Here is a 13,598-nt window from a genome sequence, read left to right as displayed (position 1 = left end):
ATATACAGGGGAACTCCCATAAGGTTAACAGCTGATTTCTCAGCAGAAACTCTACAAGCCAGAAGGGAGTGGCATGATATATTTAAAGTGATGAAAGGGAAGAAACTACAACCAAGATTACTCTACCTAGCAAAGATCTCATTCAGATTTAACAGAGAAATCCAAAGCTTTACAGAGAAGCAAAAGCTAAGAGATTCAGCACCACCAAACCAGCTCTACAACAAATGCTAAAGGAACTTCTCTAGGTGGGAAACACAAGAGGAGAAAAGGACCTACAAAAACAAACCCATAACAATTAAGAAAATGGTTATAGGAACATACATATTGATAATTACCTTAAATGTGAATGGATTAAATGCTCTAACCAAAAGACACAGGCTCGCTGAATTGATAAAAAAAACAAGACCCATATATATGCTGTCTACAAGAGACCCACTTCAGACCTAGGGACACATACAGACTGAAAGTGAGGGGATGGAAAAAGATATTCCATGCAAATGGAAATCAAAAGAAAGCTGGAGTAGCAATACTCATATCAGATAAAATCGACTTTAAAATAAAGAATGTTACAAGAGACAAGGAAGGACACTACATAATGATCAAGGGATCAATCCAAGAAGATGATATAACTATGGTAAATATTTATGCACCCAACATAGGAGCACCTCAATACATAAGGCTAAATGCTAACAGCTCTAAAAGAGGAAATCAACAGTAACACAATAATAGTGGGGGACTTTAACACCTCAGTTACATCAATGGACAGATCATCCAGAGAGAAAATTAATAAGGAAACACAAGCTTTAAAAGACACAATAGACCAGATAGATTTAATTGATATTTATAGAACATTCCATCCAAAAACAGAAAATTACACTTTCTTCTCAAGTGCACATGGAACATTCTCCAGGATAGATCACATCTTGGGTCACAAATCAAGCCTCAGTAAATTTAGGAAAATTGAAATCATATCCAGTATCTTTTCCGACCACAACGCTGTGAGATTAGAAATCAATACAGGGAAAAAACTGTAAAAAACACAAAAACATGGAGGCTTAACAATATACTACTAAATAACCAAGAGATCACTGAAGAAATCAAAGAGGAAATGAAAAATTACCTAGAGACAAATGACAATGAAACCACGATGATCCAAAACCTATGGGATGCAGCAAAAGCAGTTCTAACAGGGAAGTTTATAGCAATAAAATCCTAGCTCAAGAAACAAGAAAAATCTCAAATAAATAGTCTAACTTTACTCCTAAAGGAACTAGAAAAAGAAGAACAAACAAAACCCCAAAGTTAGAAGGAAAGAAATCATAAAGATCAGAGCAGAAATAAATGAAATAGAAACAAAGAAAACAATAGCAAAGATCAATGAAACTAAAAGCTGGTTCTTTGAGAAGATAAACAAAATTGATAAACCTTAGCCAGACTCATCAAGAAAAAGAGGGAGAGGACTCAAATCAATAGAATTAGAAATGAAAAAGGAGAAGTTACAACAGACACTGCTGAAATACAAAGCATCCTAAGAGACTACTACAAGTAACTCTATGCCAATAAAATGGACAACCTGGAAGAAATGGACAAATTCTTAGAAAGGTATAACCTTCCAAGACTGAACCAGAAAGAAACAGAAAATATGGACAGACCAATCACAAGTAAGGAAATTGAAACTGTGATTTAAAATCTTCCAACAAACAAAAGCCCAGGACCAGATAGCTTCACAGGTGAATTCTATCAAACATTTAGAGAAGAGCTAACACCCATTCTTCTCAAACTCTTCCAAAATATAGCAGAGGGAGGAACACTCCCAAACTCATTCTACAAGGCCACCATCACCCTGATACCAAAACCAGACAAAGATACAACAAAAAAAGAAAATTACAGACCAATATCACTGATGAATATAGATGCAAAAATCCTCAACAAAATACTAGCAAACAGAATCCAACAACACATTAAAAGGATCATACGTCATGATCAAGTGAGATTTATCCCAGGGATGCAAGTATTCTTCAATATAGGCAAATCAATCAATGTGATATACCATATTAACAAATTGAAGAATAAAAACCATATGATCATCTCAATGGATACAGAAAAAGCTTTTGACAAAATTCAACACCCATTTATGATAAAAACCCTCCAGAAAGTGGGCATAGAGGGAACTTACCTCAATATAATAAAGGCCATATATGACAAATCCACAGCCAACATCGCTCCCAAAAGTGAAAAAATGAAACCATTTCCTCTAAGATCAGGAACAAGACAAGGTTGTCCACCCTCACCACTATAATTCAACATAGTTTTGGAAGTCCTAGCCACTGTAATCAGAGAAGGAAAAGAAATAAAAGGAATACAAATTGGAGAACAAGAAGTAAAAATGTCACTGTTTGCAGATGACATGATACTATAGATAAAGAATCCTAAAGAGGTCACCAGGAAACTACTAGAGCTAATCATTGAATTGGGTAAAGTTGCAGGACACAAAATTAATGCACAGAAATCTCTTGCATTCTCATACACTAACAATGAACGATAAGAAAGATAAATTAAGGAAATAATCCCATTCACCTTTGCCACAAAAAAAATAAAATACCTAGGAATAAACTTACTTAAGGAGGTAAATGGCCTTTACTCAGAAAACTATAAGACACTGATGAAAGAAATCAAAGATGACACAAACAGGGGCTTCCCTTGTGGCGCAGTCGTTGAGAGTCCGCCTGCTGATGCAGGGGACACGGGTTCGTGCCCCAGTCCAGGAAGATCCCACATGCCGCGGAGCGGCTAGGCCCGTGAGCCATGGCTGCTGAGCCTGTGCATCCAGAGCCTGTGCTCCGCAACAGGAGAGGCCACAACAGTGAGAGGCCCGCGTACCACAAAAAAAAAAAAAAAAAAAAAAAGATGACACAAACAGATGGAGACATATACCATGCTCTTAGATTGGAAGAATCAGTATTGTGAAAATGACTATACTACCCAAAGCAATCCACAGATTCAATGCAATCCCTAATAAATTACCAAAGGCTTTTATTACAGAAGTAAAACAAAAAATCTTAATATTTATATGGAGACACAAAAGGCCCTGAATAGCCAAAGCAATCTTGAGGGAAAAAATGGAGCTGGAGGAATCAGACTCCCTGACTTCAGACTATACTACAAAGCTACACTAATCAAGACAATATGGTACTGGCACAAAAACAGAAATAGAGGTCAATGGAACTGGATAAAAAGCCCAGACATAAACCTATGCATCTATGGTCAACTAATCTATGACAAAGGATGCAAGAATATACAATGGAGAAAAGACAGTCTCTTCAATAAGTGGTGCTGGGAAAACTGGACAGCTACATGTAAAAGAATGAAATTAGAACACTCCCTAACACCATACACAAAAATAAACTCAAAATGGATTAAAGACCTAAATGTAAGACCAGACACTATAAAACTCTTAGAGGAAAACAGAGGAAGAACACACTTTGACATAAATCACAGCAAGATCTTTTTTGACCCACCTCCTAGAGTAATGGAAATAAAAAATAATAATAAACAAATGGGACATAATGAATCTTCAAAGCCTTTGCATAGTGAAGGAAACTATAAACAAGACAAAAAGACAACCCTCAGAATGGGAGAAAATATTTGCAAACGAATCAACAGACAAAGGATTAATCTCCAAAATATATAAACAGCTCATGCAGCTCAATATTAAAAATCAAGGGCTTCCCTGGTGGCGCAGTGGTTGAGAGTCCGCCTGCCGATGCAGGGGACACGGGTTCATGCCCCGGTTCGGGAAGATCCCACATGCCGCGGAGCAGCTGGGCCCGTGAGCCATGGCCGCTGAGCCTGCACGTCCAGAGCCTGTGCTCCGCAACAGGAGAGGCCACAACAGTGAGAGGCCCGTGTACCGCAAAAACAAACAAACAAACAAACAAACAAGACATACAGATGCCCAAGAGGCACATGAAATGCTGCTCAACATCACTAATTATTAGAGAAATGCAAATCAAAACTACAATGAGGTGACTTCCCTGGTGGCACAGTGGTTAAGAGTCTGCCTGCCAATGCAGGGGACATGGGTTCTAGCCCTGGTCCAGGAAGATCCCACATGCAGCAGAGCAACTAAGCCCGTGAGCCACAACTACTGAAGCCGGTGCGCCTATAGCCCATGCTCTGCAACAAGAGAAGCCACCGCAATGAGAAGCCCATGCACCGCAATGAAGAGTAGCCCCTGCTCACCGCAACTAGAGAAAGCCTGCACGCAGCAACGAAGACCCCACGCAGCCAAAAATAAATAAATTAATTAATTAATTAATTAAATTTAAAAAAATATCTACAATGAGGTATCACCTCACACTGGTTAGAGTGGGCATCATAAGAAAATCTACAAACAACAGATGCTGGAGAGGGTGTGGAGAAAAGGGAAGCCTCTTGCACTGTTGATGGGAATGTAAATTGATACAGTCACTATGGAGAACAGTATGGAGATTCCTTAAAAAACTAAAAATAGAACTACCATACGACCCAGCAATCCCACTACTAGGCATATACCCTGAGTAAACCATAATTCAAAAAGAGTCATGTACCACAATGTTCACTGCAGCACTATTTACAATAGCCAGGACACGGAAACAACCTAAGTGTACATCAACAGATGAATGGATAGAGAAGATGTGGTACTTATATACAATGGAATTACTCATCCATAAAAAGGACTGAAATTGGGTCATTTGTAGAGACGTGGATGGACCTAGAGACTGTCATACAGAGTGAAGTAAGTCAGAAAGAGAAAACAAATATCGTATATTAACGCATGTATGTGGAATCTAGAAAAATGGTACAGATGAACCGGTATGCAAGGCAGAAATAGAGACACAGATGTAGAGAACAAACGTATGGACACCAAGGGGGGAAAGCAGTGTGTGTGGGTGGGGGCGATGAACTGGGAGATTGGGATTGGCATATATGCACTAATATGCATAAAATAAATAACTAATAAGAATTTTCTCTATTAAAAATTATGTTAAATTTTAAAAAAAGAAAGGAAAAAACATATCAAGGAAAGGATACATGAAGAATCCAGTTTCAAGGAAAATATGCCCCAAGAAACAAAAAAGTTTCCCACAAGTGCTTCATGCTTTGGAATAAATGAATGAGAGCCAAAGTCTATAAACTGAGCATTCAAATAGTACACATTGATGGGGTTCAGGACACACTACCCCAAAATATGGCATCTTGGTGTACCGTATATTTTAAGAAGAAATTTGAGAAAATGATGGAAGCAAGAAGGTCACTCTGACCTTCCTCTGCCCTTCTCCCTTGAAAGAAGCATTAAAACCCTCAAGTGAGAGGAACATCCTTGTCTCCAAAGACAAAGTGACACCTGGAAGAATCTGAACAAGCAGGCCTTGTTAGATTTCCCCAAGTTTACTATAATTACCTCTTACTTCTTGACCTATCATATTCCTCCACGACTGTGTACTCTTGATCAAACCTAGCATAAAAAGACTCAGGTCTAACTGTCAAAAAAAACCCCACATTTCAAAAAGACACATGCACCCCAACGTTTATTGCAGCACTATTTACAATAGCCAGGACATGGAAGTAACCTAAATGCCCATAGACAGACGAAAGGATAAAGAAGATGTGGTACATATACACAATGGAATATTACTCAGCCATAAAAAGAAACAAAATTGGGTCATTTGTAGAGATGTGAAGGGACCTAGAGGCTGTCATACAGAGTGAAGTAAGTCAGAAAGAGAAAAACAAATATCGTACATTAACGCATATATGTGGAATCTAGAAAAATGGTACAGATAAACTGGTTTGCAAGGCAGAAATAGAGATGCAAATGTAGAGAACAAATGTATGGACACCAAGGTGGGAAAGCAGGGAGGGGCGGGTGGTGGTGGGATGAACTGAGAGATTGACATATATACACTAATATGTATAAAACAGATAACTAATAAGAACCTGCTGTATAAAATTAAAAATAAATAAATAAAAATTTTTTAAATGGGCAGAAGATTTGAATAGATATTTTTCCAAAGAAGACATACAAATGGCCAACAGACATATGAAAAGATGCCCAAAGGGCACAGGACCAGCTGCTATTTTTATATACTTTTTACAACTGAAGCTTGGGTTTTGGAAAACCTGGGAGGCTTTGGGGAAGAAGCTCAGGTTACGGGGATCAGGCCCGAGGATGGAATTCATGACTCTTGGACTCTGGCACCTGAATAAGGACAAACCTGAAAGACAAGGTAGCCCAGACACTTGCTGATCTGACCAAGGGGCCTGAGTATGGAACAGAATGAAGAAAGTGCCCAGTCAAAATGCACAACTAGGCAGGATCCATAACAGAACTGCTGGCTCCAGGCTACTTATCTGGAATTCCAGCTGTTGCCGACTTGGGCTTCCCTGTCCTCAGGTTCACCGCTAGAGATGCATCACCAACTTACTTTAGATCCATGCTGTTGAGGGACAATGAAACAATTGCTGCTTACCCCTTGGTCACTACACATGCCAATCAGAATCCACAGTGTGCACCTGCCATTGGGTCACTTCCTCTAGCACCTGCCCAGCTGGGGGCTTTGGGGAAGAAAGCAGGTAATCCTGGCCTCCAGCCCTCCTGCTTATCCTGCTGTAAGTAATCATTCATCCACTCTGACTCCTGACCCACCCAGACGTCTGAGGCCCCACCTCATCTCTCTCCTGGACTACTGCAGCAGCCTCCAGTTTGCCCTCCCTACCCCCAACTCCTACCACACAAATCCACTGCACAGAAAGCTACTCCATCAGTTTTCTTAAGGCGCAGTCAGGATCAGGTGCTCAAGCTGGTCTGAACCTCTTCAGTGTCATCCTCACTGCTTAGAGAATAAAGTCTAAATCCCTCAATGGGACATCAAGATCTTACACAATCCAGGCACAACTTTCCCTTCTCATTTCATTTCCCATTCTAGTCTCACATGGATCCCCACCCTGTGCTTGAGCCATATTTAAATTCTTGTTCTCCTATAATGTTCTGCATGTTCCAACCGTCCTATCTTTTCAGCCTATTCTTTCCCCTCTGAAGCCCTCCTTTGTCTCTGCACTCATTGAAATCCTAGCTATTCTTTACAGCTCATTCTTTTTTTTTAACATCTTTATTGGAGTATGATTGCTTTACAATGGTGTGTTAGTTTCTGCTTTATAACAAAGTGAATCAGCTATACATATACATATATCCCCATATCTCCTCCCTCTTGTGTCTCCCTCCCACCCTCCCTATCCCACCCCTCTAGGTGGTCACAGAGCACTGAGCTGATATCCCTGTGCTATGTGGCTGCTTCCCACTAGCTATCCATTTTACACATGGTAGTACATATAAGTCCATGCCACTCTCTCACTTTGCCCCAGCTTACCCTTCCCCCTCCCTGTGTCCTCAAATCCATTCTGCGTCTTCATTCCTGTCCTGTCCCTAGGTTCCTCATAACCACATATTTTATTTATTTTTTTATTATTATTTTTTAAAATAAATTTATTTCTTTTATGTATTTATTTATGGCTGTGTTGGGTCTTCCTTGCTGCACGTGGGCTTTCTCTAGTTGTGGTGAGCGGGGACTACTCTTTGTTGTGGTGAGCAGGCTTCTAATTGCAGTGGCTTCTCGTGTTGTGGAGCACAGGCCCTAGGCACACGGACTTCAGGAGTTATGGCACATGGGCTCAGTAGTTGTGGCTCGCGGGCTCTAGAGCACAGGCTCAGCAGTTGTGGCACACAGGCTTAGTTGCTTCGTGGCATGTGGGATCCTCCCAGACCAGGGCTCGAACCCATGTCCCCTGCACCGGCAGGCGGATTGCTAACCACTGCGCCACCAGGGAAGCCCCATAACCACATATTTTAGATTCCACTTCCTCCATAAAGCCTTCTTAGTTGGAAGTAACTTCTCATTTCTCTCTGCCTCTAAGTACTTGTCATCATCTAAGTAGCCATCCTTGTCGCTCTCTGCCTGTGTTTTCAGTTTAACCCTTATTTGAATGTCAACTCTTTGAGGGCAGTGCCATGTATTAAATTGCTAGCATGGTGTGTATATTCAATAAATATTTGCTGAAGCTGAACTTATCTAGAGGATGAAATTAGACAGGGAGTTCTGGGGCAGTTAATAGAAGAAAGAAAGAATAGAGATCCTGGCCCTGTGTCCTCACAAAGCCAGCACGCCCTCAAGAATGAGGCTGGGGAGGAAGTCTCAGTGCCCCTAGGCGTGGCCACATCCCAAGGGCTCACTACTGTCTCCAGCCACATGAATCCTGCCGCAGTGTTCAGAGACAGAGCCTTGACCTGGTGAGAAGCAGACACAACAACTGTCCGAACCCAGGTCACCTGGGTGTTAAGATGCTGAGACGTTAATGCCAGAAGCATGCAGCCCAGACTCAAGCACCCACGTTCGTGTGTCCTTCTCAGGGCATGATATGGCTCTCTTGGAGGAGGGGCAGGGAGAGTCAGCCATGACATTACATTGCGCTCCCATGAACAGCATCAAGATGGCTTGAGGTGTGCAGAAGTGATAGAGGTCATGAAAAGGCTTCTGTTTCGCTCTGCACAAGCCCTGACGTCTTTGGCTTTCAGCTTCCCCACTTCCTCTGGTCTGGCATAAAGAAGGCCCAGTTGTCAGCTCTGGGCACTGCTTGCACTCCTGCCCTCCCATAGGAACCCAGGTTTCCTACAGAACAGAGGGAGTCGTGAGCTGTCATCCCCTGAACTTCTCAGGGAACGAATTCCCGGAGATGTGGGAATTTGCCATGAGGCAGGAAGCTTCTTCCTAGTGACTTGGGTTGGAGGTAGGAGGAAAAGGAGGTGAACAGAGGATCTGGCCTTGGCCCTAGCCCTAGGGTTCCAGCATGCACAGCAGGCTCGGGGATAGCCTGTGTGACAATTGGGAGTCCACCACCCAACCACCACTGCCACCGCTGCTCAGGGAAAAGGGAAAAATAAAAACCTCTGTAAGATGAGCTCCTACACACAAACCTGGAGGCTTATGGGGCCCCACAAACCTGCCACTACCAGTGAGTGACTGATACAATAGGTATCTCAGTAGAACGCAGTTCACTTAGAAGGTTGAATGGTTACCATTGAATTCCACTAAAATCCCATCAGTTATCAGAGCTTTATAAGAGCTCCTGACAAATAATGATAACTTACTGTTATGGGTTGAAGTCCTAACCCCCAGTACCTCATAATGTGACCATATTAGAAATAGGATTGTTGCAGATGTAATTAGTTAAGATGAGGTCACTAGGGTGGGCCAGATTCAATGACTGGTGTCTTATAATGAGGGAAATATGGACAGATACACACACACACACACACACACACACACACACACACACAAAGGAGAGCATCATGTGAACAGGCACAGAAGATGGCCATCTACAACCAAGGAGAGAGGCCTGGAATAGATTCTTGCCAAACAGCACTCAGTAGGAACCAACACTGCAGACATCTTGATTCACACTTCTAGCCTCCAGATCTGTGAGACAACATATTTCTGTTGTTTAATCCACTCAGTTCATGGTACTTTGTTATGACATTCCTAACAAATGAACACTCTTACCATTGAAAAATTCTCACTATAAGTCATGATCACTTATTTCAGTTAGCCCTAAAACAACCCAATGAGTCAGGTACTTTTATTTATCCTCATTTTTCCAAACGAGGGCTCTGAGGCTATGAAACGTTAAGAAATTTGCCCAAAGTATTAAGTTGTGGAGCCAAGATTTGAACTCTGCTGCCTGACTCTGAAATCCGTGTTCTTTTCTGCACCACCCACCACTGCCTCAGAAAGAAGGGAAGTCCTGATGAATAATTCTGTCATGGGAACCAGGCCCACGTGAGCTCTGCCTGGTAGTCATGCTCCCCATGTGGACACATTCAATTCATTGTTGTCAACACAATGGGCTTCCTGACATGCCACCGGGGTAGACAACACCTGGCAGCTCCCAGATGGCCACACAGGAGCCAGGGTGGATGACAGGCCAGCAAGGGCCAACAGGTGAGGCCCAGCTGACAGGATTTGGCAAGAGGGTGAGGCCAGTATTCATGGACCTGACAGGTTCAGTCATGGTTCTACAGGGTGGGTGGCACTGGGCACTAAGAGAAGCCAGTGAGAATTCTGTGAAGGCAGGAAACAGACGGGCAGTTATTAGGAATTGAGCCTGAAAAGGAATAAGGACAAGACAGGGGCAGAAATGCAGGATCTGGGACCCACGGAGACCAAAGAGGCTGAAATTCAAGGCCAGAAGGTGGAGAGAGACTACAGGAGCCCCTCAAGGAAGATGCTGTCCAAGGTCAGAAGTAACTGGTCTCTGAGGATGATGCCTGTAGGTTTGACTTTGGTGAGAACAAGGTAGAGTTGAGAAGAGGCTTCTTGTCTAACTACTGGAGAAATAACTTACCTTGTGCAAATGAAGCAAATGGGGGAAATCCCGTGTAAGGCAGTTGCCCCAACTGCAGGCTTAGAGCCATCCTGGCTTTCATTTGGGGTTTCTCCACCCTACTCTGCCTGGTTCAAGTCCAAGGGTCATGAAAGGCCTTTAACAGCTCTGGACAGAACACGCCTTCCTCGTTTCTCTCCTGATTCTGAGCCCTGACTTCCTACGAGATAGGGTCCTAACACTCCCAGCAGATGTGCCCCAGCCACTTCCCAAGTGTTTCCTAGCCACTATCAGCAAGCAACCATCACTTCCCTGAGTGTCTGGGGTCTCAGATATGAGCTTATGGGCTTCGCCAGTTGGGACCAAGGCCAGCCTTCAGGAAGTTGGTGGCAGGGGACTTGCTTCCCTTCTGAGCTCTATTTACCCATCTTCACACCATTGCAGGACTTCCTCACCCTACCTTCTGTGGGACATGGATAAGCATTTTAAATGTCATTATTTGTATATTCTAATCTAATGTACATTTTGAAAAGGTAAAATTTTATAAGTAGCAGCATAATTCTTACAGCGCTTTGGGATAAGTTTAACAAACGATGTCACAAGAACCGTAGAGAAATTCTGCTTTTTGACCCAGTAATAGCACCCTTGCAATGTCATTCTAAGGAAACATTCAAGAGATGAGGAATATACTCATTCATGAATTTAGTAAGCTTGATAAAGATGTGAGGGCATGTGAGGGATCACTATGCAGGGCACTCTATTCCATCTTGCCAGCAACCTCTGACTTCCTGCATTCCCCTCACCCCTTTTCATTTGTCCACCCAGATGACCTCTGAGGCTGCAAATCCCGCCCCCCCCATTCTAAAGAGCAACTCAGCTCTCCATAACACCTTCCCCAACACTCCCCCACCCAAACCCCCCCAAATGCTCCATTCAACACTCTCAATCCCCACTCCAGAGAAGGCAGTAAAAAGTGGTTATTCTTAGCATAGTTTTCCTCTTCCTCTCACATATACTATGGAAATTAAAAAGCTATTAGAAAAGAGAGAGGGTTAGCTCTGTATGTGCTGACATGAACAAAAGATGTTGATGATTTATCATCAAATGAAACAAACAGACAAGTTGCAGGGCCATATATACAGTGTGATACCTTTGTATCCATGAGGTCTGGCAGGCTCTGTGTCAATCTGTTAGCTGTAGTTTCTTTCCTGTGGGGAGGAAATGGGATTGAGGTTATAATGGAGAGCATTCACTTTCTTACTCCATATAAATATATTATTTGAACTTTGTTTATTTTACAATGAAAATGTATTGATTGTGCAAGTAAGAAAGAAAAGACGATGCAGGATTTCAGCATGGGGAAAGCAGGCCAAGGATTACCAAGGCCCTGCCCTCTTGGAGAAGCAAATTTTTACCCTCAGCTAGTTTGCTCATTTTTCCCCAACTGCCTCAGGAAGCTGAGAGAGAGTGGGCTCTCCCGTTGGAGGCATTGCTCAGAAAGCCAGGCTTAATGCTCTTCTATTACTGCTGGCTAACAACCCTTCTCCCTCAGCCTTTCCAGACCACTCACCCGCACGCAGTGTACCAGGGCTGTATGGGGCCCGGAAGACCACTCCTTGATAGGTTCTCCTTCCTCTGGTGAGAGCCATGCCAAAAAACCTGGGGTTCACCAGGACCACAAGCTCCTCTTCGACAAAGAGAGGTGAGGGGATTCTGAGTTGTTGATATCTCTTCTCACCCTTCTCGGCAGGATTAATCAGGCTTGGCCAAAACCAACCAGTAACACTGAATGAAAACAGAGAAGACAGAGAGCCTCAGTTCTATCTTGTCCACTGTGCCTCAACTCATAGGAAACAAAGGTAAGTCAACAAGCTGTGGTTTGTAACCACTTTAATGGATCAGGGGAAGTAAGAGCCTTGAATGTCCTCCCAGGTTAGATGGAAGTTTCCCTCCTGGGAGAAGAAAATTCCTGGCAAGTTAGTGCTGGTTGTTGGCAGGCCACCTCAGGTCCTTGCCCTGTGGCCCTCTCCATAGGGCTGCCTGAGTGTCCTCACAACATGGCAGCTGGATTCCCCAAGAGCCGGTGATCCAGGGGTGATCAGGCCACATGTTTTATGACCTAGACTCAGAAGTCACACATCATTTCTGCCACATTCTATTCATTAGAAACAAATTAGTAAGCCTAGCCCAGACTTAAGAGGAGGGGAATGAGCCTCCACTTTTTGAAGCAAGAAGAAAGAATTTGTGGGCATATTCTAAAACACCACAGTCATTACCTATCAGCCCTTGTATAGCTTCAAGAGACACAAAAATGAGTCACACAAAATCCCTACCATCAACCGCAAATCAATCAATGTGATACACCACATTAACAAATTGAAGAACAAAAACCATATGATCATTGCAATAGATTCAGGAAAGCTTTTGACAAAATGCAATATCCAGTTATGATAAAAACTCTCCACAAAGTGGGTGTAGACAGAACATACCTCAACATAACAACATAACATATGATAAGCCCACAGTTAACATCATATTCAATGGTGAAAAGCTGAAAGCATTTCCACTAAGATCAGGAACCAGACAAGGATGCCCAGTCTCGCCACTTTTTTTTTTTAATAAATCTATTTATTTATTCTTGGCTGTGTTGGGTCTTCATTTCTGTGCGAGGGCCTTCTCTAGTTGCAGCGAGCGGGGGCCACTCTTCATCACAGTGTGCAGGCCTCTCACTGTCGCGGCCTCTGTTGTTGCGGAGCACAGGCTCCAGACACGCAGGCTCAGTAGTTGTGGCTCACGGGCCTAGTTGCTCCACGGCATGTGGGACTCTCCCAGACCAGGGCTCAAACCCGTGTCCCCTGCATTGGCAGGCAGACTCTCAACCACTACGCCGCCATGGAAGCCCTAGTCACTTTTATTCAACAAAGTATTGGAAGTCCTAGCCACAGCAATCAGACAAGAAAAAGAAATTTAAAAATCCAAATTGGAAAGGAAGAAGTAAAAGTGTCATTGTTTGCAGATGACATGATACTATACTTAGAAAATCCTAAAGATGACACAAAAAAACTACTAGAGCTCATCAATGAATTCAGTAAGCTGGAGGATATAAAATTAATGTACAGAAATCTGCCACATTTACATACAGTAACAATGAACTATCAGAAGGAGAAATTAAGGAAACAATT

At 42.8% G+C, this 13,598-nt stretch overlaps 1 protein-coding gene across 5 annotated transcripts in view; it reads right to left on the bottom strand.

Annotated features, from left to right (window-relative positions):
- IRAG1 (inositol 1,4,5-triphosphate receptor associated 1) overlaps window positions 1-13,598 on the bottom strand; it is a 176,950-nt gene that overhangs the window by 137,467 nt on the left and 25,885 nt on the right. For 4 of the 5 annotated variants that reach the window (XM_067749909.1, XM_067749913.1, XM_067749910.1 and 1 more), the window contains 2 exons: window positions 11,987-12,201; window positions 11,567-11,624 (listed from right to left, as the gene is read on the bottom strand). Coding sequence is in view for 2 of the 5 variants with exons in the window: in XM_067749913.1 (XP_067606014.1) it covers window positions 11,567-11,578 (12 nt within the window). In the remaining 3 variants the exon portion in view is untranslated. The remainder of the gene's footprint in view (window positions 1-11,566; window positions 11,625-11,986; window positions 12,202-13,598) is intronic. The other variant, XM_067749905.1, reaches the window with a different exon arrangement.

The sequence above is a fragment of the Pseudorca crassidens genome, chromosome 9 (assembly GCF_039906515.1).
Source record: "Pseudorca crassidens isolate mPseCra1 chromosome 9, mPseCra1.hap1, whole genome shotgun sequence".
Lineage (NCBI taxonomy): Eukaryota > Metazoa > Chordata > Mammalia > Artiodactyla > Delphinidae > Pseudorca > Pseudorca crassidens.
This window is presented reverse-complemented; position numbering and strand designations above follow the sequence as displayed.